This window comes from Salvelinus namaycush, chromosome 9 (genome assembly GCF_016432855.1).
Source record: "Salvelinus namaycush isolate Seneca chromosome 9, SaNama_1.0, whole genome shotgun sequence".
Taxonomy (NCBI): Eukaryota; Metazoa; Chordata; class Actinopteri; order Salmoniformes; family Salmonidae; genus Salvelinus; species Salvelinus namaycush.
Genome location: NC_052315.1, coordinates 27,569,764 through 27,594,809, shown reverse-complemented (window position 1 = coordinate 27,594,809; position 25,046 = coordinate 27,569,764). Strand labels below are relative to the sequence as shown.

General features: G+C 41.7%; 1 protein-coding gene across 1 annotated transcript in view; it reads left to right on the top strand.

Annotated features, from left to right (window-relative positions):
• Positions 1-25,046, top strand: part of hydin (HYDIN axonemal central pair apparatus protein) — a 67,157-nt gene that overhangs the window by 14,004 nt on the left and 28,107 nt on the right. Inside the window, exons 7-22 of the mRNA XM_039000369.1 lie at positions 2,591-2,792; positions 3,038-3,221; positions 4,773-4,872; positions 5,476-5,594; positions 6,356-6,579; positions 10,865-10,932; positions 12,200-12,432; positions 13,738-13,838; positions 14,118-14,253; positions 14,479-14,643; positions 14,777-14,929; positions 18,575-18,813; positions 18,939-19,200; positions 20,520-20,663; positions 22,286-22,429; positions 22,598-22,911. Of these exons, the coding sequence (XP_038856297.1) occupies positions 2,591-2,792; positions 3,038-3,221; positions 4,773-4,872; positions 5,476-5,594; positions 6,356-6,579; positions 10,865-10,932; positions 12,200-12,432; positions 13,738-13,838; positions 14,118-14,253; positions 14,479-14,643; positions 14,777-14,929; positions 18,575-18,813; positions 18,939-19,200; positions 20,520-20,663; positions 22,286-22,429; positions 22,598-22,911 (2,788 nt within the window). The remainder of the gene's footprint in view (positions 1-2,590; positions 2,793-3,037; positions 3,222-4,772; positions 4,873-5,475; positions 5,595-6,355; positions 6,580-10,864; positions 10,933-12,199; positions 12,433-13,737; positions 13,839-14,117; positions 14,254-14,478; positions 14,644-14,776; positions 14,930-18,574; positions 18,814-18,938; positions 19,201-20,519; positions 20,664-22,285; positions 22,430-22,597; positions 22,912-25,046) is intronic.

Genomic DNA, 25,046 nt, shown 5'->3' with positions numbered 1-25,046 from the left:
TGTTGACCGGTAGTGTATATACAGTGTATTTGCATAAACATTGTGATTGGATGATAGGTTATCGAATCAGGATCACATACTCTGATATCCTAGAACTCATTAATGATAGAATGTTATTTGAAGATTGCCGGAAGGCCAGTCTATTTCGCAATGACAAGGAGAGGCAAGGAGTATAATTTTAGCTAAAGGTACACAGGCTACCCAGTATCAAGCTACTTATTGGAAAACGTTTAGACTGCTTGTTATTTATGTTTCACTTCCTGAATTATTTACTCACATTTGCTTTCGTGGAATCAGAGCTAGGAAAACCACAGTGACAGTGTGGGCCTGAAAGAAAAGAAAGATTTTTTTTGTTGAAAAATGTTGTTTGTATGTATGTGCTGGGCTTCATGGATTGTTTATTTGTATGTGTTGGGCTTTAGCTGAGATTATTCTTTACGGAGTCAAGCGTATTTGTCCTGGCTTCAATTGTTCCTTGACTAGCATTAATTCTTGCTGTCTATAATTCAAACCTTTTAACTTCTAATAGTAACTGTATCTACTGGCAAATTGGGAGAGAGTGGGGCGATTGCCCTCTAAGGGCCAACATCTTTTTTTTGCAGCAGTTATGCCTGCCAGCAGTAATCATCTCTGATTGATTGAGAGATTTAAGAAGCTATCATCGTTAATTAACTTTGTAGATGCAACGCATTGAATATTTACATTTGCACTTCGTAATGAATTTTGTTACTTTGTCCCGTAAGCATTTTAGCTGCAGGGCACTTCCACATCATATGAAGGAATGTGCCCATCTGATTTAGGGGACAGAGTGAACAGTTGGGAGTTTGGGCCAATTTCATCCTAAACTTTTCCTTGGTTTTACAGTCTGTTAACAAAACAAAGTTGATGGTTCGGTTTACGGGATGCCAAGGTTATATTTTTCCATATTTTGTTCCAGTTAAAGGGTTGTTCAGATTCACTTAGTTCTGTGGCCCATACTTTTTTAATGGCTAGCTCAGAATATGAGCTTTCCAAAAGTTGTTTATATATTATAGAGCTCAGTCCTTTTGGGAGCCCAGATAATTTATTTATAAATACCAACACTGGATGGTTTGGTAGTTGGGTTTCCCAAGGGAATCCATATGCCAGCATAGCTGACCTAAGTTGTAAATATAGAAAAAAGAAGTTGCCTGTTAATGTGTATGTGTCTTTCAAATCTTAGAATGTTCTCAAACCGTTACTGTCCATGATATCGGCATGGGTAAGGATTCCAAATTTGGACCATTGGGGGGATGGAAAAGGCTGCCCTCCAGATCGCAAGGCATGCCATTTTGATTCCCAGTTACATTGTTTTTCAATTTTGCGCCACATAAAAATTGTGTGAGCAATAACAGGACCAAAGCGTAGTTTACATTGTTTCAGGGATATACAGTATCAGTGTAGACCATCTCTTCCAGGGGAATAAGATACACCATTTTTATCTCTATACTCAGCCATAGAGTGGAAGAATCATGTCTAAAGCAAATTAGGATGGGACAAAATGCTAGTTCCTGGAAATACAATTTCAAGTTTGGTACAAATAGTCCTCCTACATCTCTCCCTCATTGTAAGTTTGTTAATTTTATCCAGGGTCGCTTACCTTGCCATATATATAACCATATGCATTTTGAAACCACACTATGGATTTTATCCCTATAGCCAGAAAGAGGAGACAAGGGAAGCATAGAACTACAGAAATTATTCTGTGGCAATATATTCATTTTAAAAATAGATATTCTGCCGGTTAAAGCAACTGGGATATTAGACCGTCTTCTGAGGTCAGATTGAATTGATTTAAGCATTCTGTAAAAGTTTTGATGAAAATATGAATAATGTAATGTACGACTATACCGTTGTGGAAGAAATGTTAGAATAATACACCTTATTGGGTAATGATCCACAGCGTCACATTGTGTTTACTTGCGGTGTATTACTCTGAATTTAACATGAACCATGTTTTTGCTTAATGAAGTTTGATGGCTGCCTGGTGCTTACTGCCTGTTTAAAACTCAGGATGCAATTTGAATACCAGCCTATTTCATTTTGGGTTAAATTTTTGCTCGGTTCACTCATTAGGGTCAGGTCAGGATCTCTGCTAAAGCACCATAGCTCTGCTTTGAATGTAACCAAACTAGCCAAACAAAAAGCTAGAGGTATTTACATATTCCACATGCTGATTTATGCAATGATTTTGCATTGTATTTTTTTTTTCATTCTGTTGGCTGCTCCGGTGGGAACCATGTGACTTGTGCTAATGTCACTGGGTCCCAGAGAGACTCTGTTATTGTTGTGGATGGCTCAGACAGTATAGTCTACATGTCATGCTAATCCAACAGCGCTATCTCCATGACCAATTATGAAGCACCGACCAATAATAGCACGCTGACTAGCCTATAGCATCACATTTGGGGCTTTGCCATAAAGTCCTGAAAAATAATAGGCTGTATAGAAAAGCCTGTATTTTAGAACTACCCACATGTACTTTTGACTTTCTATAAATATATTGGACAGCTACAGTGCTCTTGAATAATTCAGTTGCTGTTTGTGTCTGGGCTTTGTTGTTTCTCTTAAGGGGAGGATATTGGCATCAGTCTGTATGGAGCGTCTGCAGACGTGAATGTGAGGCTGGACAGGAACTCTGTCATAGTGGAGAAAACCTACATCTCTATGGCCAACCAACGTTCAGTGTCCATAGTGAACAGGAGTGATACTCTAGTCCACTACCAGTGGAAGAGCCTGGCCACTAAAGAGGAGGAAGAGCAGCAGAAGCTAAGGTAGGATGTCTGTTCATGCTCATCTCCATGATGTACATAATATAAACATGATCAACACATCAACAGACATTGATTTCCTGTAAACAAACATCTGAAGTGACCCTTAGCTAATGGATCATCAGTTAAGCTTGAGGATCAGTCCAGATCAATGCTGTTTTATGTAGCCTGTTCAGATGCTCCTCTGTCCTCATCCCCCACCTCATCCCCCACTCTCGCTCTCTCTGTGTATCTCTGCTCTGCTCTAGGTTCTGTTCCGAACTGCAGCGGGAGGAGGAGGATGACATGGATCAGTTCCTGACAGAGTGTGACGCAGACCCCACTCTACGTGACCGTCTCTCCCTGCTCTCACGCACCTTCCAGGACCGACGCAGGCAGCTGAAGGAGGAACGTCTGTCCTTCTCAGACAACTACATCACAGTGGAACCTCTGGTGTGTGATGTAGAGTGGGGGTGGAGGGAGGGGCATTTACTGTGTACTGATAGCAAATGTTTTGTTATACACTGTAGAGTCCAATTTTCCTGTCATACGGGACTTTGTGCACACACACAGTCAAACAAAAGATGAATTACATGATATAATCACTCCTGGTGATCCTCCTCTTCCTCTAGTAAACCTACAGTATGTGTCGAGTCACTAAGTGCAGTGCATTGAAGGCACAGTTTTCTCAAATATCATCATATTTTCTTATACAGCAGTAGCCATGCCAACTTGCATGCCAAAATCCTCAATAATCATTGGTTTGCATTGCAATGCCTAAGGAAATTTTATACACTCAATTAATGGATGCACTTTATTATACCACACCCTGTACTAGTATTCTGTACCAACCACTATAACCCAGTGTGGTGTCTGCAGCGTAGGGCTTTGTTTTTCCATTGCCTGGCTCCAGCCTCAGGTGACAGTGACAGATCTGGCTCTGTGGATTACTCAGCTGTGGTGGAAGACAAACCGCAGCCTTTAAAGCACATTTAAAATTCTCTGCTTATAATTCTGCCACCTAGCAGTGAGTCACTGCTCCACAGCAGCTATAGAAGTCCCATGAATATTCCTATATTTCATTTCATATTCTTCAACCCCATTTGTGTTTGTGGAAATGCACTTATGAGGGGCCATGTGTTCTTGTGTGTGTGAGAAGTATCAGTGTTCCCAAACACTGTGGGAGACTGCCTGCTGAGTCAGAGGCATGGCCACGTGGATCTAATTAGCCTCTAACCTGATTTCACCTGCTGTCTCGGAGTCTGACCAATGGGCTGAGATGCCCCTGGGGAGACAGCCACTCATTCTCTCATCCATCCTGACGAAACCCAACTCGCCCTAGGCATCTGTTAAGCACACTAGGTCCTAAGGGAACTCTCACAATCATTTGACCTTGATGCCTCACTGTCAGAGAGATGGAAAACAGAGGGGAAAACAAACTCCACCCCCCCCCCCCCCCCAAAAAAAGCAAGGCATCCAAAAAAGCATTGCTTTCCAGGGACAAATTCTGCACCCAAATATTCTGTAAAGCACCTTGAAGAGCTGTGCTCCGTCAGCACAGTGAGGCCAGAACCCCACCGTTACCCTTAGGCAAACTTTTCCTTCTGCTCTCCAGAGCTCTGCTGATTATGATTGCATTAGTGTCTTTCTAACTAATAAGTACTACATTCATTAGCACTCAGCTGCTTTTATTTTCCACTTGATGACTTTATCTTTTTGACAGACACTATCATTTGGACAGAAGCTTTATACATATCTTTCATCAGTGTTGAGTTGTCTTTGCTCTTGCAGAATCACAAGTGTATAAGGGGAAGTATTATGATATATCATTTTTAATTATATATCAAAAGTATATAACTTAGCTACTCTACACTGTCTTGACACATTTGACACATGATGGACTGTACCACTTTCTCCTCCAGCAGGATTTCAGTTATCGTGTTGCTACTGTAAGATGCACATTGTTTAAAGTTGCCTCCTCTGTTGCCTTTGTGTTACCTGCAGGAGGGGGACATTTGGCCAAACACCACCTCAGAGGTCAACATAATTTTCAAACCACAGGAGGCAAAGATTTATCAACAGACGGTCTATTGCGACATCACAGGTGAAGTTTGATGTCATTAGATCAGAGAGAGGGCTCATGGATTTACTACAGTATTAGCTAAGTTGTGTTTGATGTTACAAACAGAAGTATGATGAACAGAAATAAAATGGTGCATTGATGAGAAAGCCCCACCTTGGATTTGATCAAAAGTGACAAGGCCTGAAAATGTATTCTATTTATGCATTTTGTGAAAAGTGTTTTCTGGTATTATAGTCTAATCATATAGCCTACAAGCCATAAGGCAAAAAACATGTGTTAGTTCACAATTATAATTCTATCCTCTCGAACTGACAAAGCAGTTGTTGGTTGATTTGCATTTGGTATCCATCTATATTTCCGGTGCCCGGAGGTCAGATTTCCATTAATTTCCATGACTGACAGAGTTTCATGGGCAGGTGGTGACCTCAATAACACAAGTCATAGAGAGTTGATTTTTGCCTAAAGGGCAAAGTATGTATGTACAGTATGTCTAGATGTTTTCATTACACACCTGTGTTCTGCAGATGTGCTTGATTCATGCTCATTTGTTTACATATATTCAGTTTGTTTATTTAATTCCGTCTTTGTATTCTCTGCCTTTGTGCTCTTCGTTATCCACATTAGGCCGTGAGTCTCGCCTACCACTACGGATAAAGGGGGAGGGGTTAGGCCCCAAATTACAATTCAACTTTGACCTCCTTGACATGGGTACCATCTTTATTGGCTCCAAACACAGCTATGAGGTACTTAACCTTAGTTAGGAGATGTACTAACAATATTAAACAAAGCTAAGACACAAATCTTTCTACACTTACACTGAATGAGAGTTACAGAGTTTTGTTTTACACCTTTGTTCCAGATTATCAGCCCTCCCAACAAATGAGACTCATAATGTGCAAGGTCCCAGCTGTTGGAGGTGCAGAAGAGTTAGACAGGAAATAGAGATGTACTAGAAATAACAGCACTGTGATTATCCCCTGTAATAAGATGTGTCTCACATCAAAATACATCACATTATTGCTGCTGGTAGTCTGCAGATACCCAAACTTTTGAGTAATTGAGTAATTTAAGTATAATTGTTATAACTGTTAGTCTTATAATAGAACAGCACATGGCAGGCTCTCTTTAAATAATTATAATTATTTAAGGTATGCCTACCCAGTCAGCCCCTTTTGTTTTTAGGGCATTCATGGCAGCCTTGCTGTAAAGCCCTGTGAAACTGGTTCCCACAGAACAAGACTGTTGGATCATGCATTGTTAGCGTATTGCTAGCTTTCCAAAGCCAGCAAACAAGTATAGATAAGACCATGGAATATACACTGCAGTCACAATACACATGAATTCTGATTAGGCTAAATAAAAAAGTGAGAATATGAACACACAGAAAACAGTGCTTGGTTAATCAAATTCTACATTTACATAGTTTGGTTTTCCCTACAAATGTTCCCTCTCCCTGTTTAAACCTGATTTGACTCCACTATCCATCCATGCACTTTCTTCTCAGGTGCTTCTGTCTAATAATGGGCTCATCGAGGCCACCTTCAAGCTGGTGCCTCCCAGCTCAGGGTTTGGCCAGTGTTTCTCCTTCAGCCCTACTGAGGGGATGGTTCCCCCTGGGGCCTGCCAAGCCATGGAGGTCTGCTTCTCCTCCAGCACCCTGGGGGTCTTCTCTGAGGAGTTCATCTTCACTGTGGGGCGAAACCCACAGCCTATCAGCCTCACGTTTAGGTAACACTTGCCCTATCACCCCTCTCATCCATCCCAGCACAGTCCTCAACCTCTGTTGGTGTTTCATTTACTGGAGAGTGAGACCAAATCATGGACACTGGACAGAGTGGATTTCAGTTGTAGCAAAATGGCAGGTTTATTAAGTCAAAGATATCTTGTCCTGCAGTTAAGCGTGCACGGACCTAGTCATATGACTCAGTATGGAGTCAGCTGAAAAAGGGTAGTCTAAACAGAGATTACAGCAGATTTTATACATGGAACAATGTAGGTAGAGTCTCGTCGTGTTGGTCTTCTGACTGGTCCTGAAGAGTTGGAGGCGGGCCTGCTCTGGCCAGAGCAGGAGCCCCATTGGTGCACAGCAGAGTCCTCTGCTCTTGGCACCCGACCAGTAGAGAGGGGAGTGAGGTGTGTGTGTTCGTGCGATGAAATGTCTGTGTGTCAGGGAGTCGTGAGATAAGGGGAACTGTAACTGGCAGTTACTGTCTGGGGCTAGGGGGTTTCCTGATTAGAGGGGTGCGAGCAATGACTTAAGTCAGGCGGATTAGTTTGGCGCTCTATAACTGTTTTGTGCGGTTAGCATCCTTGTAACAATGGGGAACCATTGTGACAATGGGGAACCATGTGTTGTGCAACAGCAGTCTTGTGTTTTAGTCATGGGGTGTGTTGTGCAAGCTTTTAATCCTATGGTCACAAGCAGGCTCTAAATCAGCCGGAGGGCCCTAGGCCACCTAAATAATGCTTAATATATGTGCTTGATTTATGAGCTATGTATATGAATATATGTATATATGACACCTCTCCATCATTGTCTTGTTAGGGTCTGTACAGTACATCACCACTGTGGTAGATAAAGCATTGGCGAGCATGTCCAGACATATTTCACCCCATACCCCAGCAGCTGGGTGATTCTCATGAAACCAGTTTTAAACATGTCTATAGCAAATTGAGTTACAAAACCATGAAGCATCTGCAAAAATCACCTATCATTGTAAAGACTAAGATGTCTAGTGTTTGGCAAATTGTCTAATTTTAAGTAGATTTGACATTTTCGCCAGAATTTAGAAAATCTTCACGCCAAATTCTCATTACCGAAATTTGTTCGGATTAAATTCTCGGATCATTTTATACAATTTTACATAACTTATTTGAATAAAACAAAACATATGTAACGGATAATAAACGAGCTGTTATGCATTCTATGGAACATCATTAATGACGTGGAAGGTGTGTTCCACGACACGCTAGTGGAGTAGAATTGACCTTCCACGGATCATTATTTTCCATAGAACGCTTATAGCCCCGAGTTGATTATCCCTTTTTTTACAATGGCTATAATTGAACACATTTGCCGTTTGCCGGTAGAAATGTGTTCAACATCCACTGAAGTAGCTAGCAAGTTTACTAGATAGCTACAGTAGTTGCTAAGGTAACCAAACAAACAGACTTGGTTTACCAAACCATCAGTCCTAGCTTGCCACGATGAAAATCGAATTCAACAATGCCAATAACGTTTTCAATTCGACTTTTGCTTTCAAAAGCAGCTCAAACACAGAACGTGTAAGAATTAACTATAGCCATTGAATTCTACTGTCCAAATATACCATGTGTTATAGGGAAATAATTTACACTCTAGAATACCTAAAGGAGTAGTCCTTAGATGAGCACAAGTTCAGTTAATTTATTTGCTTAAATGCCTTCAAAATTATGTTCTTATTCTCAAACACCCCCTTTACCCCACTGTGCTTTCTCATGACCAAAATGTCTAAAAAGCTCAAATTGGGAAAAAGTCAGAGAACCATTACCTTACCAACATGGAGAGTATGAATGGGCTTAGTGATGTGGTCAATTGCTTGCTCACTCATTACAGCTGTCTCCTATTACTTGCAGATTAAGCTAAGGTCCTTTCATTACCGCGTCATTTTTAGGTCCGTTTTGGTAATGAGAACCTTCATTTCTGTATTGATTATATGCTAATTGTAATGTATAGTCAATGGGTGTGCTGTGCTGGTAACTTTATTTATTTACTAGGACCACTTATACCTATTGTATAGGTTTTTTATAAAACAAGTTATTTGACTAAGTAGGGTTTGTCAAGAAATATGGGATGTATAAACCCCATTTAACTTACTTTAAGCCACAATCTGCAATTTGTGTTTCAGCGAAGAGTAACCCCACTACTTAAAGGAGGATATCCCCCATTGTGACATGTGTATCTGTTTTCACACTTAAGTACACTGAGTGTACAAACATTAGGAACACCTACCTAATATTGAGTTGCACTCCCCTTTACCCTCAGAACAGCCTCAATTTGTCGGGGCATGGACTCTACAAAAGTGTTCTACAGGGATGCTGGCCCATGTTGACTCCAATGCTTCCCACAGTTCTGTCGAGTTGGCTGGATGTTCTTTGGGTGGTGGACCATTCTTGATACACACAGGAGTGTGAAAAACCCAGCAGCGTTGCAGTTTTTGGCACACTCAAACCAGTGCGCCTGGCACCTACTACCATACCCCGTTCAAAGGCACTTAAATATTGTCTTGCCCATTCACCCCCTGAATGGCACACATACACAATCAATGTATCAATTGTCTCAAGGCTTAAAAATCATTCTTTAACCTGTCTCCTCCCCTTTATCTACACTGATTGAAGTGGAGTTAACAAGTGACATCAGTAAGGGATCATAGCTTTCACCTGTTCAGTCTAGGTCATGGAAAGAGCAGGCATTCCTAATGTTTTGTACACTCAGTGTATTTTTAATTTGAATTTATTTAACTAGGCAAGTCAGTTAAGAACAAATTCTTATTTTACTATGACGGCCTACCCCGGCCAAACCCTCCCCTAACCCAGACAACGCTGGGCCTATTGTGCATCGCCCTATGGCGGGCCCCGATCACAGCCGGTTGTGATACAACCCAGGATTGAACCAGGGTCTGTATTAATGCCTCTAGCACTGAGATGCAGTGCCTTAGACTGCTGCTCCACTCGGGAGCCTAAAAATACTGTTGTTGTTTGATATCCCAAGAAAAATGTTGGTCCATATCTCACGTATTTACAGTAGGTACTTTATAGGCATATTGTGTTATGCTTTTTGCCCATAGGAACCCATTTAATCCAGAAATATATATAAAATTCCTTACAACCATAAATATCCACGTACTGATATACCAATATTACCTGTAAAGACCTTGGATATTTTTTTTGTCACTTTGTTACGTTTTAGTCTACTTTTGACTTTTGAAAATACTGTACGTGCATGTACTTACATGACTTATACTGAAATAAGGGGTATTTTAGTAAATTGCATTAAGATCAGTGATTTTAGTATTATGCAAGTCATTTGGGATTAACAAATGGCACGCTTTGATGATTTGTTGGCTTACTGAATCTCTGATAGAGATCTGTAATATATTTGCAAAACTATGCAACATTCATTATCAAAACATGTAGTCTCATCTCCGAAACCTGCTTATCATTACTGTAATGCACCAATATTTAGGAAATATTAAGAAAAATTCAACTTTAATTTAGCAATTTTGGCTTAATCGGATAGTGTGATTTTTGTTCTTTATCCAAATATGTGTGCATAAATAAAATTCATAAATAACATGCATACACAAGTGATATTCTATTCTAAAATATTCTAAAAAGGTTATGTGTTTAAGGTAATGAGATAAATTACAAAATAAATGTTAATAATTTATTTGTAAATATTTTTATTTTCAGAGTTATGTTTAACTTAGGTCTTTTCATTAGACTTTGAAAACTGTTGTGGTAATGAGAATTTTTGCATTGTTACGGTATTTGTGGAAATTGTGGTAAAATACATCATATCTGATCAAAAAACATAATAATAATAATTATTAAATAAATTACTACAGATCCTAATCTCAGTGATCCAAGAGGAAATTTCATGAAAAATGACAGTTTCGTGAGAATGACCCAGCAATACTTTTCTAAAACTACTTTTCTGAAACAAATGACCTACATTAATCCACCGAATGCTTCGTCTCCTGAATGCTTGAATACTTGCTATCCCTGACTTACATGTTTGATTAGCACATTTTTATACTCTAGGTTTGAGTAAATGACTCCCTTAACGTTGTGTTTAAATTACAGAATTACCCTTCCACGCTGTCATCCAAGAAATTGACTGATCTTGTTTTTTTCTTCAGTTGCTCTATACTTGCCCAACCCAGTGTAATTATTATGCATTGCCCAGTGACCTTCATGCTTGCTGGTCAGCACAAATTTATTCTGTATTTCCTGTCTCTTTTATCTCTTGTAGGGGTTGCGTAATAGGCCCCACTTTTCACTTCAGCGTTTCAGAGCTCAACTTTGGGGATGTGTCCTTTGGTGAGTTAAGCTATGGTTTGTTTTTCATTAATCCTCATTGATGATGCCTGTTACTCACGCTAGATGCTTGTGTTAGGCTTGGGGGCAGATTTATCAAACAGTGCATTTGAGACACACTGATAATACCTACTGCTTTGTATTTACAGTATAAAGCACAATAACAATGAATGACAGACGCAAATAAACAACCATTACTGCAAGTCTACGAAATAGATGTAGCCCACAATATACACTGAGTGTACAAAACATTAGGAACACCTTCCTAATATTGAGTTGCACCTCCTTTTGCCCTCAGAACAGCTTCAATTCGTCAGTTATGGACTCTAAAAGGTGTCAAAAGCGTTCTACTGTTTTGTACACTCAGTGTATAATTAAGCAATAAGGCCCGAGGGGGTGTGGTAGATGGCCAATATACCACAGCTAAGGGCTGTTCTTACACACGACGCAACGCGGAGTGCTAGGACACAGCCCTTAACTGTGTTATATTGGCCATATATCACAAACCCTCGAGGTGCGTTATTGCTATTATAAACTGGTTACCAACGTAATTAGAGCTGTAAAAAATAAAGGTTTTGTCATGCTCGTGGTATATGGTCTGATATACTACGGCTTTCAGCCAATCAGCATTCAGGGCTCTAACCACCCAGTTTATAATTGGCAATGTGTATTGTTTTGCAGTAATAGTCCCATACAAACAGTATTGGCACACTATACCTTCTTGCAACAATTACTGCACACATTTACTCCCACTCTTCACTGCAAAGTTGTCATTTTGGATCTCCTAAACTAGGTCTTACTCACTATTTGACCCTTCCAAAAATTGTCCAAGTTGATTGGCATTGGATGTATTTTGAGTAGGCCTATCTCTCCTACATTTTTATGGTCCACTCAATACTCTGCCTGCAATGCATCATGCATGTGCATGGCTTACAAATGGCTTACTGTAGAATGAGACTAATACACTATCAGCCACGGTAGAATGCACATTTTTCTTGTGATCAATAACAGCAAAGGTCTTCGCAGACAGATAATATTTAAGTATGCTATGACACTTTTTTAATCTCAGTGGTTATTTGTGTGGCCATTTTCCCCACACAAACCATACATTTTAAAACCTTACAGATAAGTCAAAGTCTTGATTATGAGTTGCCCTGTGGCATTGCAGCTGTATATCAAATAACAGTGTTTGGAATTATCTCTGCACTAACCCTTAGAACTGTAACATTGCTTGCTCTGTGTTTCATTCCTTATCCTTCCTTTCCTCCAGGTTTCCCTCACACACTGACCTGCAGTCTGAACAATACTTCTCTGGTTCCTATCAACTTTGGGCTGAGGGTTCCAGGGGATGGCAGTGGCCCTTCCAGCATCACCAGTGTCTCCCAGGTGTCAGACCTGAGTAGGACAGAGTGGAGCTCCAGTACTGTACCAGACCGGCCCATTGAGTTCACCCTGACACCCAACTCAGGAACCGTGCGTCCTCAGGGACTGGTTGACATCCAGGTGTGTTAGAGGAGCAGGGAGCATTACCAGAAAGTAATCAAACATTATTCCAATGAAAATGTGCTTATGTACTCACTGTAGAAGAGTACCATTTAATTATGTTATTAATTGTGGTGCTGTTGGGTCATGCTGAGTCAGCTAGCTTTCCAATTAGTGCTAAAGTGTATGCTGTAGGTTTTTCATTTGAGATTTAGAATAAACGAATCATTCGATTAATTACCCCTAATCGAAACGGATTTAATCAATGATAGCCCCTGAGGGGGGCAGAGCGTAATTGTAATCATCCTGTGGAGAAGTTGAATATAAAAAAAATCTGTTGCAGATAAATGCCTGGGGAAGCTGCCTTTCTCCTTGTGGCTCTGCAGAGCTCTGATTATTACATCAGCCTGCTCTGGCTGCCTCTGGTTACTGAGTGTCATACGCGGGTCTTTTCCTATCAATGGGAGACTGTTTGGTCTTTTCCCATCACTTTTAGCTGTCAGCAGCCCTGCAGTGGGCATATCAGGGAATCTGTGCAGCTGTCTACGGTGCTTTGTATAGGGTGTCTCCTGTCTGCCGCCCTCCCTTTGGCTGTCTGCAGCACGCTGCTCTGCTCTCCAACCTAGTGACAGCACAGTGGCACTCCGGGGCTCTAATGAGATCTCTTACAAGACCAGAATAATGTATGTAGAAGAGGTCAGGGGAAGTCAAATGTGCTGGAGGGAGATAATCTTCATCACCTAGACCAGGAAATGGGCCCTGGCTAACCTTTCAAAGTATAGGAAGTTACTCATGGATGGATGGTGCAGAGATAACTGTTTCTCCCCATATACAGGCACCTTTGACCATGCAGTCTACTCTACTTTCTCTGATGAAAGTAGCTTAGTAGGGTTCTACTGTATGTAATATAGTAATATATGTCAAGAAGTGTAAAGAAAAAACAAAAGGAACATGATTGCAAATTATTGCAAATTAAAAAAGTAGTGTAAACTGTAAATATATTTGCAGGGTTCTCCCCCAGATTTTTGAAGAAGGTGGTGCTGCTGAGTACGGCCGGGGGAAGGCCCAGAGGGCGGAAGTTTATGAACACCTGTAACTGCCATTTCCTGCCATCTAGAGCAAAAAGTGGTCTTATATGATAACACATAAGTACTTTTTTTTTTTGACATAGTGATGCAGCCAGTCCACAAGGTGGAGCAGCGCCTCTCTTACATTCTTTGGGGAGAACCCTGATTTGCCAAACAAGCACAGTAGAGGTGCCATGGTTATGTCATGGTTATGTTTGACTGTTTAACCAGTATGTCTGCTGTGTACCTCCATCTGTAGGTGACCCTGTGCTCCAACAGTGTTCAGCGCTACAGTCTGGCTCTAGTAGTGGACGTACAAGGGGTTGGGGAGGATGTGCTGGCCCTACCCATCAATGCCAGGTTAGAGGTCTAGATCCAGGGTCAAAACACACCTCTTAGCTACAATAATGTCCTGATTTATGATCAGGGGGGGGAACTCCTCATTCAGAGCAGATGATTAATAGTCCTTTCATTCATTTCAATGTCAGAGACCCCTTATAGAAAACTACTTCATAATCTCAACACATCAATGTAGAGCTGTAAGCACATAGGGATAATTATTCTACTGTGCAGGCCAATATGTGTGTAACCTAAAAGGTGAGTGGTGTATTAAGCTTGGGTAAATGTCTGTGTCCGTAGGTGTGTCATACCAAATGTTCTTCTGGATACCCCAGTACTACAGTTCCAGAGATGTTTCCTGAGTTACCCTTACGAGCAGTCAGTGAAGCTTACTAATGACAGTGACCTGCCTGCATGCTATGGCCTTCTGTTCCAGGTTAGATTTGAAGTGTTACTGTTTTTTTTATAATGTTTCAGTGTCTCTGACTTGCTGGTCTCTCCACCATCCATTTGTCTTTGCTCGATGCTTGGCATCCCTTGATCACTGCCAAGGGGCCATTCTATTGTCTTTGACAGACAAGTTTATCAGGCCACTTACTGTGTGAGTGTTTCAGTGCTTCGGGCATTTCTCTAACACTGTGTTTGTGGTCCCTCTCTTCAGGAGTATGAGGAGTACCCGTCTCTGCTCTACTCCAGTGCCCACCCACGAGGGGTCATTCAGCCCCACAGTGCTGTGGACATCCCCCTGGCTCTGCGGGCTAAGACTGTTGGCAGGCTTCAACAAACTGCACAGATTGCTATATTTGGGAAGAAGGAGCCTCCTCTGGTGAGATTATGTGTGTGTGTGTGTGTGTGTGTGTGTGTGTGTGTGTGTGTGTGTGTGTGTGTGTGTGTGTGTGTGTGTGTGTGTAGCCTTGCATTTATACCCCTGGTCCCTCTAATTTCTTGTAATTCCATAGAACCTGCAACTGTCCTGCATTGGGGAGGGTCCGGTAGTCCATGTGATGACAACAGAGGTGGCCTTTGGCAGCATACCAGTTCTGACCGATGTCTCCAGAACACTGCAGCTCGCAAACCAGTCCCCGATACCAGCACGCTTTGTGGCTCAAATGGTGGGTCAAACTTAACAAGGGTAAATTCTCTCTCCCTTTAACCTGCTCATTTTCTGCTACATGCTGCCTCTGATTCATTTCTAACCTAATTCAGTGTGTAATTAATTAGTTAATTGGTTCAATGCTTTGTTAGCTTTCTAGATATCAGGCTGCCAGTGCAATCTAATCCCAATAGCAACTCATCAGACTTTTACATTTGCTCCATGGCCCTTCCTTTATTACCGTGTTACATCTGTCTTCCTGAATCTTCATAGTCTTTACCAATAGGCACAAATTAGAAACATAACAATCAGAATTTCATCGTCTTCAATTCATTAATTCTGCAGACTTTTTGCGATAGATGGGGCTTTGTTTACTCTCGCCTTAAGATGTTTTACACAGTAATGTGGGTTTGTTCTATTACACATACTGTACATTGTGTTACTAATGAATCCACTGAGTATAGTGTTTGCTCTGTCTCTATTTCTGTTTGATGCCTCTTTTTTGATTGGAACCCTGCTATGCTGGGGCCTTCTAGTACTGTAGTCTACACACACACACACACACACACACACACACACACACACACACACACACACACACACACACACACACACACACACACACACACACACACACACACACACACACACATGGTATCTTGGATTGCGCTTAAATCCTTAAAGTGCAGTGCTGTGGAAATGTGCGAACACTCTTTTGTCCTCCAAGGCCACAGAGCTGTGTGTTGATAAGGCAGGAGTTTTTACAGAGCAATTTCAAGCATCAATCGTTGGTGATTCTTCCAGAATTATATTGGAGTCGATCGATAGCATGGCAAAGAGCCAGCCTACTGGGCACAGACGTCAGTTCACAATCTAGTTTTGATTTACATTTGGTTGAGTTGTCAACTAGCGTGAATCCAATGTGAAATCAACAAAAAATGTCACCATGTCATTGGATTTAGATTAAAAGTTGGGTGAAAAGAAATACGAAATTCCTTTACATTGATTACTTTTTAAAAAACCGATCAGTTTTCCACGTTCATTCAATGTCATCACATTGAATGTATTTGCTAAAATAACATGGAAACAACGTTGATTCAACCAGCCTTTGCCCAGTGGGAAGTAATACTGGATAGCAAAAGAATGTGAAAGATTTAAAAACAAAGTATACATTCTATTTGTACTTTGTCATTAGTATATTCTCGACTGTTCATGATGGCACTATACTGTTCAATCTACTGAGTTTTGCAGTGGTTTCCATTCTAAACCTCCTTGGCTGTGTTTACACAGGCAGCCCAATTCTGATCTTTTTCCCAATCACATTAGATCTTTCACATCAGATCTTTTTCAAAGCTGATCTGCTTGGTCAAAATACCAATTAGTGAAAAGAATATCAGAATTGGGCTGCCTGTGTAAACGCAGCATTTGACATGCCATGGTTCAAAATAATAAATGTTATTAAACCTCTCTAATGCAAGTCTGATCTGATTATTGAAATTTCAGCTGGGTTGTTCTTCACTCAGTTCCCCCTCTCAGCAAAGACACCCCTCCATGATCACCTTTGTATCGACCGGCGGCTCATCTCTCACTATCTCTCTGCCACATAAAGCCTGAGAAAGTGAACTATGACGCTCAGGCTGTGTTTACACAGGCAGCCCAATTCTGATGTTTCTTTCACTAATTGGTCTTTTGACCAATCATATCAGCTCTGAAAAATATCTGATGTGATTGGTCAAAAGACCAATTAGTGGAAAAAAGATCAGATGACTCCAAAACTCACACAAGGCTCACATGGATGGTTAGCGTGTGTCTTCTATGTGAAGTGTAGTGGATCATTGTCTCAAGGGCAGTTTACTCCCCTTTCTCTGCAGGTCTATCTGTAGTGAGCTGACATCCCACTTTGAACTGCAAGTGAATATGAAATACACTGTAGTGTATGCTCTTAGAAAAAAAGTTGCTGTGTAGAGCCTTAAAGGGTTCTTTGGCTGTCCCAATAGGAGAACCCTTTGAATAATAATTTTTGGTTGCAGGTGTTCCATGTCCAATCCTTTCTACAGAGGGTTCAACATGAAACCCAAAACGGTTCTACCTGGAACCAAAAATGGTTCTCCTATGGGGGCAGCCGAAGAACCCTTTTATAACCATTTTTTGTGGGTTCCAAAAGAGTGTAGAGAGTCTATTAGAATATGTTCATTATGACTCGTCATCTTCCTAAAAATTTACCCTCATTCTGTCTTACAGGCTGACAGAATATGTTTATGTCTGAATGATCGGTTGGTTCTACATGACTGCTAGTAACATTAAGATTTTCTGTCGCCAGCAGACCATGCTCTGTTCAATAAGGTCTCCTCCACACTCGAACACACACTGAAACTCCAATTAAATCCAGTGCATTGCACAATGTCAGTGTAAGGAAGTTGCATGTTGTAAAAAAAAAAGTGAGTATTACTGCCCTTGCTTATCTAGTTTGTAGACTAGCGAGTTTGTTATATAAGATAAGCCCCCTGCAAACACTGAGCTCATTCAGGTTCTTTGGTTGGTTGCTGTTCAAAAGCAAACGTCATGATGGCAGTCAATTGTGATGATTCTGCTTAGTCCATGGAAGCATCCAGAAAGTTGGATGAGGCCTCCAGTGTGGTGGTGAAATAAAGCATCATCAATCAGAAAGCCCAATCCAGTGTCCCAGAGCTGGATTCAGTCAGAATATCTCAATTAAAGCATTATGTGTATCAATCAGGATGCTGCTGCATGGAGAATTGATTTTAGTCCTCTTTCAGCTAATAGCTAAGATATAGAGAGCTGCTGGTGCACTTTGGGCTTATCTCGTGATGTGAACAAGGCTGAAGATGTGGTTGTAGAGAAGATTAATGTGTCTTCTTTTTAGATTAGTTCCTTATTGAATGTAAATTCATTCAAATCGATCAGAAATCTGGAATGGAGCAGAATAGGATGGGGAAAGTAGGTTTCTCAGCTTTTTCTCTTTAGATGAAACGTACTTTCAGATAAAGATCCAATTCTCAAACTGAATTAGAAGGAAGACTATTAGTGAAAAACAAGCATAGCGGGGTGATCCTTGTATCTATATCAACACAGCTTTTGGGCCGTTGATCTGATAAAACCTCAGCCTGTCTGTTATTGTTTCAATTAGCAGCTTCACATTCTCTGTAAAACTGATAGACGAGTGAGCTTCCCCACTGCAGCCTTCCTCTGCCTCCACCAGGCTCCCAAGAGGCCCACAGATAAGACAGTATAAGTAGGGAAGAGACTGGAGGGAGCCCGGACATGCTATTACTACATGGCCTCTCATTGTAAAACACTGCATGGCTCTAGAGCCAGATAAGGTTCTGCTAAAGGTGTCAAATTGCTTCTTGTGTGCTGCCCTTGTTTTATTTCTCAATCTAAAGCACTCAGACCCTCTGTAAGAATGGGCCAATAATACAGTTTAATTGAACATATCGTCTCTATTGGCCTAATCATAAAAGGGTTCAATGCCTGTTGTTGCCTTTGGCTAACCTCCTGGATGTTTGGCTAACCTGAGGATGTTTAATCAGTGAATCTATCAGGCATTTGTTTTGGCTCACTGCATACTTTATACGGTATTCTTTTTCTATTACCACCTCAAATGTTAGAACCTATGTAACAGAAGTCCACTGCATTTTTCCAGGTGCGCAGCAGGTCTCTGTGGCGGGTGGAGCCAAGTGAGGGAGAGGTTCCACCCCAGGGGAAGCTGGAGCTGAGGCTAGTGGCTCACCTGGATGACACCCTGCATTTCCAGGACAAGCTGCACCTGTCCATCCAGAATAGTGAAACACACACCATCCCTCTCTCTGCTACTGGCAAGGGCACTACTATTGTCACCAACCGCCCTTTTGCCCCCAGTCTGGACTTGGGAGCCCATTTCAGGTAGGCATAGCGACGAGTGAGGAAATACTTGGAAGTGCATACTTTACATATTCAGTCAAGTCAGTCATTCAAATCCTTTTTATTCTTTCCCCCTGAAACCTTGTCTTCTGTCCTCTCATCCCCAGCTCTGGTCCATGTCAGTACCATTTTAGAGTGACCAACCGAGGTCGCCGCTCCCACCAGCTGTACTGGACAACGGAGGGGTACCCCCAGTTTCGCCGAAGAGTTCCCCCACCCGCCAACACCACCAGGGAGGGAAAGGGTCGCAGCTCCCTGGTACCCCCACCTGTAGATGGGCCAGTCTTCAGCCTGCACCCCATGCGTATGGAGCTGGCCCCGGGACACACTGCCGACATGGTGCTGGAGGGCTCCTCTGACTCTCCCAAGGTGGGAACATGAGACAATGGTTGAAAACACTCCTCTGTCAGACACAACCTAGATATTCAGTTGAGATCTAGAAACATACACACTCCCTCAAAATACACATACGGTATGCTTCTCAATGAAAATCTATGCGGATCGTGCATTGTGTGTTATGGGGGGAAAATGCGTTGGAGTCGACATTGACGACAATGGTCTTCCTCAACACCTAAAGTTGTTGAACTTTGAATAAATTATTGAATTTTCTTCCCAAGACCTACTATGTTTCACCATATTATACCTTTATGAACTCCAGTTTGTTCAGCCAAACCAGTTCCATTTAGTGGAGCATTACCATTGTTTGATGATAGTAATCACAGCTGGTTATTAACATTTGCTAACATTTGAACAAACATGTGAAATACAGTCAGTGCACTCTTAGCTAGCATATTAGATCACGACACAGGGGGTTCAAGGTTGAATTCTACAGAGATAAAGGTGTAGAATCTTCCCCAAGTAACACTGCACAGGCCTGGGTGTTGACTTCTTCTCTGGGGTATTACTGGGATGCCTATTGATTGAAAGAAGGAGAGGGAAAGAAACAAGAACCAGAGATAAGCCCACGCCACTGCAGCCTCTGCTGATCCCTTATATCTTTGAATGGCTATTGTGGAGTTGTAATTCAGGAAAGCCCAGGCATAGCAGAGCGTGGCTATGTCTCAGAAAAGCTTTGGCAGGGCTATATTTCTGTTGGGTAGTTATAGGAAACTATGTCACATTTATACCTAAACAAGGTCAAAAGCTGAGCTTAAGTGCAGAATTGTATCTGCCGGTATAAAGGTTGTGTTAGCAGTTGATGTTATTCTTCAATAACACAGACCCCAAAGCAAATCAGGGGTAGAAAAATAGGTTTATTCAAAGAGAAAAAAATCAAAATTGTTATGCTGGGAAGTAGATGACAGATGTTCTTTCTTCCCTGTCCTCAGTGATTCTCCACAGAACAAAGAGACAGGATGTAAGTTATAACCCATCCCTAGCTTGTGGTTGACCAATTAGAATTCCTTGCAGTAAAATTGGGCCAATGGTCAAATACCAAGTATCCTGTTTCAGGTTCAATGTATAGACAATTCGAACCAATGAGAACTTGCCACATGTAGCTATGAGTCCAGGACTGAAACCCCTACACAGATTCTAAACAGATGTTGAACTGAAAAACAACTTTTTCCATTGATCGTTAATTCCCTATTGACCTCTAGTCCACTGCGTTGTGTATTATCTTAAAATATTCTTACAGTTGTCTTGAGCTAATGGGATGTGTGTACAAAATACCTGTGTTTCTAACCAAGGTGGTCCGAGAGAGGCTGGTGTGTCACGCCATCCTAGGTCACCAGAGTGGGAAGGAGCGCATCATGACGGTGGACGTCACATGTCGGTTTGTCTCACCCATCCTGGACATCTCCTCCCAGCAGCTCAGCTTCTATGTGGAGAAGGTGTGTGACACCAATCACCCATCACCCACATTTGCTGCCTCTCTGCTCACACCTTACATAGCAGAAACAAGCATTGGTGCAAGTGCATTGAAGCCTTAGTGCATGGAATTCTTCTCATAAGTTTCTACAGTCATGGTGTAGCCATCCATGCCCAATGACACATATTTCATAATGCTTGCAGTGTTTCCCCTATATGCATTTAGCAGCGGCGTACCGTCACTGCTAAATCATGGCTGCCACTGTAAAAAATGTTGTATATATAATGTAGATGTATAGATGTATGCCACAGGATGACCCCGTCCGCCGCCCCGCAGGAAGACCCATCCCCCCTACTAACTCTGCCACCGCTGCTGAAAAAAATCCTATGGGAAACACTGGCTTGAAACATTAGACCTCACATCAATCATTTGTTTATTGAAGGCATTCAGTGTTCAGCAGATCAATGATTGAGTTCTGTTGAGACATTGTGTTTATTCGATGTTCTCCAGCTCCAGTGTCAGGAGTCCATTGCTCCATGAAGCTGGATCATAGTGATTATCTCCTAAGGAAATTATAGTGTATACTTCTGCACCAGTTCGTTCCTGATTTATGATGTGAAGATGGCAATGGTTCTGACAGAGCACAACGCTTTGCCCCAGATTATGTTAGTGTAACCAATAATATATGGACCCAGTGGACAGGAGAGGAAGTTGTTGACCAGAGGGGTTCGGCTCAAAACCAAAATTAGTCCACTTATTGCAGTATGCTTAAACCTGAATACACATTATGCCTATTGGAAGATGAACTTGGGTTTAAGCTATTTTCAAAGATTCTATGGGGATAGCAAAAAGCACTTTGCACTCTCCATCTCATATCATCAGAATGATTGAATTCTGAATGAGAGAAAGAATGAGGCGTCACCACTATCATCATAATTAAATGATTTCCTGTCCCCCCTATTTTACTTTTATTATCACTAGCACAAACTCTATCGCAATGTTTGTATTAACGCCCCTTATCATGCTGAACCTGTGCATACTTTTACACATACCTAACATCTCCTGGAAGCTGCTTTCAGGTTCTGTTGCTGATCAGCCTTTCAGAAATGAAAATTATAATTTATTTCAGTGGAATTCTTTTATCTGACTCTGTCCCATTCATCTATGTGTTGACAGCCTTGCCTCTAGATTTACAGGCTGCTTGTGCAGCAGAGCTCTCCGGGATAAAGCAATTAGAGAGAGGGAAATGGGATGGGGGAAGGAATGGAGAGGGAGAGGGGGGGAATGGGTAAGGAGAGACAGCAAGAAATAAAGGGATAAGAAATGCAGTAGAGTTGAGAGGAGGAGGGAGAGAGGCTGCGAATGAATTGCAGATGTATAAGGCCTGCTGTAAATTGTGTTGCCCACACAAGAAAGTGATAGATAGAGATTATAGATTGAGTTATTTCTGCTTTGCTTAACCTTTAAGAAGTTATTAACTACAGGGCAGCTTTTATATGGACATTATAGTCAATTGACTCCCAGTCTCTAGAGTTTACTGTATTGAATACCGGTAGTTACTCTTAACTTATTTAATTCATCTTCACAATCAGTCTTATCTTTCCTTTTCTAATGTGTGTGTGACTGTTGGTGCCCCCACTGCAGGCTCCAGGTGTCTCTCTGCTTCCTCTCTACCAAAAGCTGCTCCTGAGGAATGTGTCGTCTCTGGCCCTCTCTCTGCAGCTCACTCTGGCTGAGCCCTTTGGTCTGTCTGACCACGATAGTGATCACACTTGTGTCACTTCTAAGGTACATCCTTCTGCAGGCAATACTTGTACAATACATCACAGGGATTATAGCCTTGGTTCATACTTAACATAATCTGACACGGTTGATTATTTCAATTTTTTAGGTGGGTATCTGTGCCTAGTATTGAGGGGCAGGTACCATATTATGTCCATGTCTCTGTGTTGGTAGACTTTGGTACTGGCTGTAGGAGTGCAGACGGAGCAGTGGGTGCGCTTCGACCCCTTATACCGCCAGGACAGTATGACGCGGGTGGCTGAGGAGGTGCTGGAGGTGCGCTACTCAGACCATCCTCAGCAGGACACGGTGGGCCTGAGGGGAGAGGTTCACTTCCCCAACCTGCACTTCTCAAGCGCGACCCTGGACTTTGGCTGTGTACTGAACCACACCGAGGTTCAGCGCCAGCTCACCATGACCAACTGCAGCCCTCTGTCTGTGTCCTACCACTGGGCCTTCCTGGTCGACCAGCAACAGTACAATATCAGGTAGAGAGCCTTGTCCACCTCAACAACGTCACTGTTAGACTTGTTTAGCCACCATCCCTGGGAAAGAAAACTCAAGATTTAAGCAGAGAATATCCCTGACCTTTGTGTGTGTACTCCTAAACACTTCATTACCTTCCCTATATTGGATGGCTTATTGTTATAAATGGTTGGGGATATTGTTTATTGTGGTTCCACTGTTTATTTGAGATTCTATTGAGGCATAGGAGGGCTCCAGTTTTCATGTAGTTCCAGGAGGGGACAGATGGTGCTGAAGCAGCTGGCATTGCCGAGGAAAGGAACTCCTTATTAAGACTCCATTTAATCAAGCTGTTAATTTCCCCCTCAACTGAAAAGATGCTGAGCATCAGACTGCTCATCAAGCCACTTTCCTTCCTCCTAAGAGGCTGATACGAAGTTCCACTCCTGTAAACTGTGTTTGAAATGTGTAAGCACATATCATACTGTACTGTACTGGAGTGGCCACCTCTGGGATTATGGATTTAAAGTTGTCTGAGATGGGAAAAGCAAGCTGATTGCACCTTTAGTAAAGCCAAATCCAGCCATTCTCTAAGGAAACCAACAGGAAAAAAATTATCTGAGACCCTTCAATAAAAAGTTTGATCTACTGACGGTGCACACATATTGCTATTTTCATCTACATCTCTACCTTGGCAGCCATTCCTTGGATCCATCTTGAGAACACAATGTAAACCAGTCCAAAAGCTTGTCCTTGGAAGTGACTACTCAGCACCACACTCCCTTAATCTCCTCACACCAGTCAAGAAGGGATCCAATCTGTTACACTACAACTATTTGGCTACTATTTCAAGCTATCTATTTTGAGGGAATATGAACCTCAAGCAGCTACACAATATGCAGTTGCCTTCAGTAGATATCAGTTCATTATGCACCGAGATATATAGACTCCATATCAATGATGTTCTGCTTTTTGTGATCACAGCAGGGTTTCTGTAGTGTGTACAGATAACAGATTTTCTGCAAAATAATTTGATTGTAGAAATTGTTATAAGTGAACTAGAAAAGAAAAGATACTACACTCTAAGCACTCAAAGTAGTCAAAAGGTCCATGCTGGCTCTGATGTTATATCTGAGCTGTCAATACAGCTCCAATCTCTGGCAGCGTATTGTTGAGTTTTTATAGTTTTTAATTGTTCTTCAGCTGCTGCCATGTCCTGCCTCAGAAGAATCAATAGTGCTGTCCGTGGGGCTAAAGTGCAGGCCATTGAAGATTTATCACTCAGCCTCCTGCTTTTCATTTCTCCAGACCCACCCCTTAGAAGTGGATGACCCTTCCTATCAATATTCACTTGGTTTACACAATGCACAGGCCAACCTGCTAATTAAATACCTATCATTAATTCAATCATTGGTGATCCTGCTATTATTATTGCACCATTTTCATCCGCTTAGCTAACTGATTTACGGTGTATATGTTGCTGACGGACAGTTGGCCTTGCTGTCCATTTCTGATTTGGTGCTGATGGATTTCACTTCCTCAGGTTTCCTGAGCAGACCAACGTGAGTGAGGGAAGAGTGACCACACATGAGGAGGAGAGGGATACACGATGGGACCTGTCCAAAAATAGAAACATTGACATCAGAGTGGACTCAAACAGGTCTGATCCTGCCATTCACCAAGCTCCAGTACTTGCACCCTGTATCTGAATAGAATGAGCAATATAATGTATTTATATCATGCCAACATATAGAGAGATATTTGAGATCAGAGATTCACAGCAGGCTTATTTCATACGATAGTGACTGCATATAGAATCCAATTTTTTAAACTTCACATTAACTGGAAATAATTCCAAATGGTTGAAGAACTGGATTGTCAGCATCTAGCCCAATTATAGCAGAGAATAATCATTTCAGGCATCTCCCTAGAGGGTCTTCACTTCAGACAATCTTTGAAAAGGCATTGGGCTTCGTGGGCTACATTAACGATATAAAAAAAAAAATCTACTTTTCTCTCTCTGCTGACATTTTTGTGTAATTGAAATGTTATTTGTTCCAGAGACTTCTGAGGTGTCTGGGGATTAGTGTGATGGAATGTCAGCACATACACACACTCGTGCACAGACACACAGATGCACACACACACACACGCACAC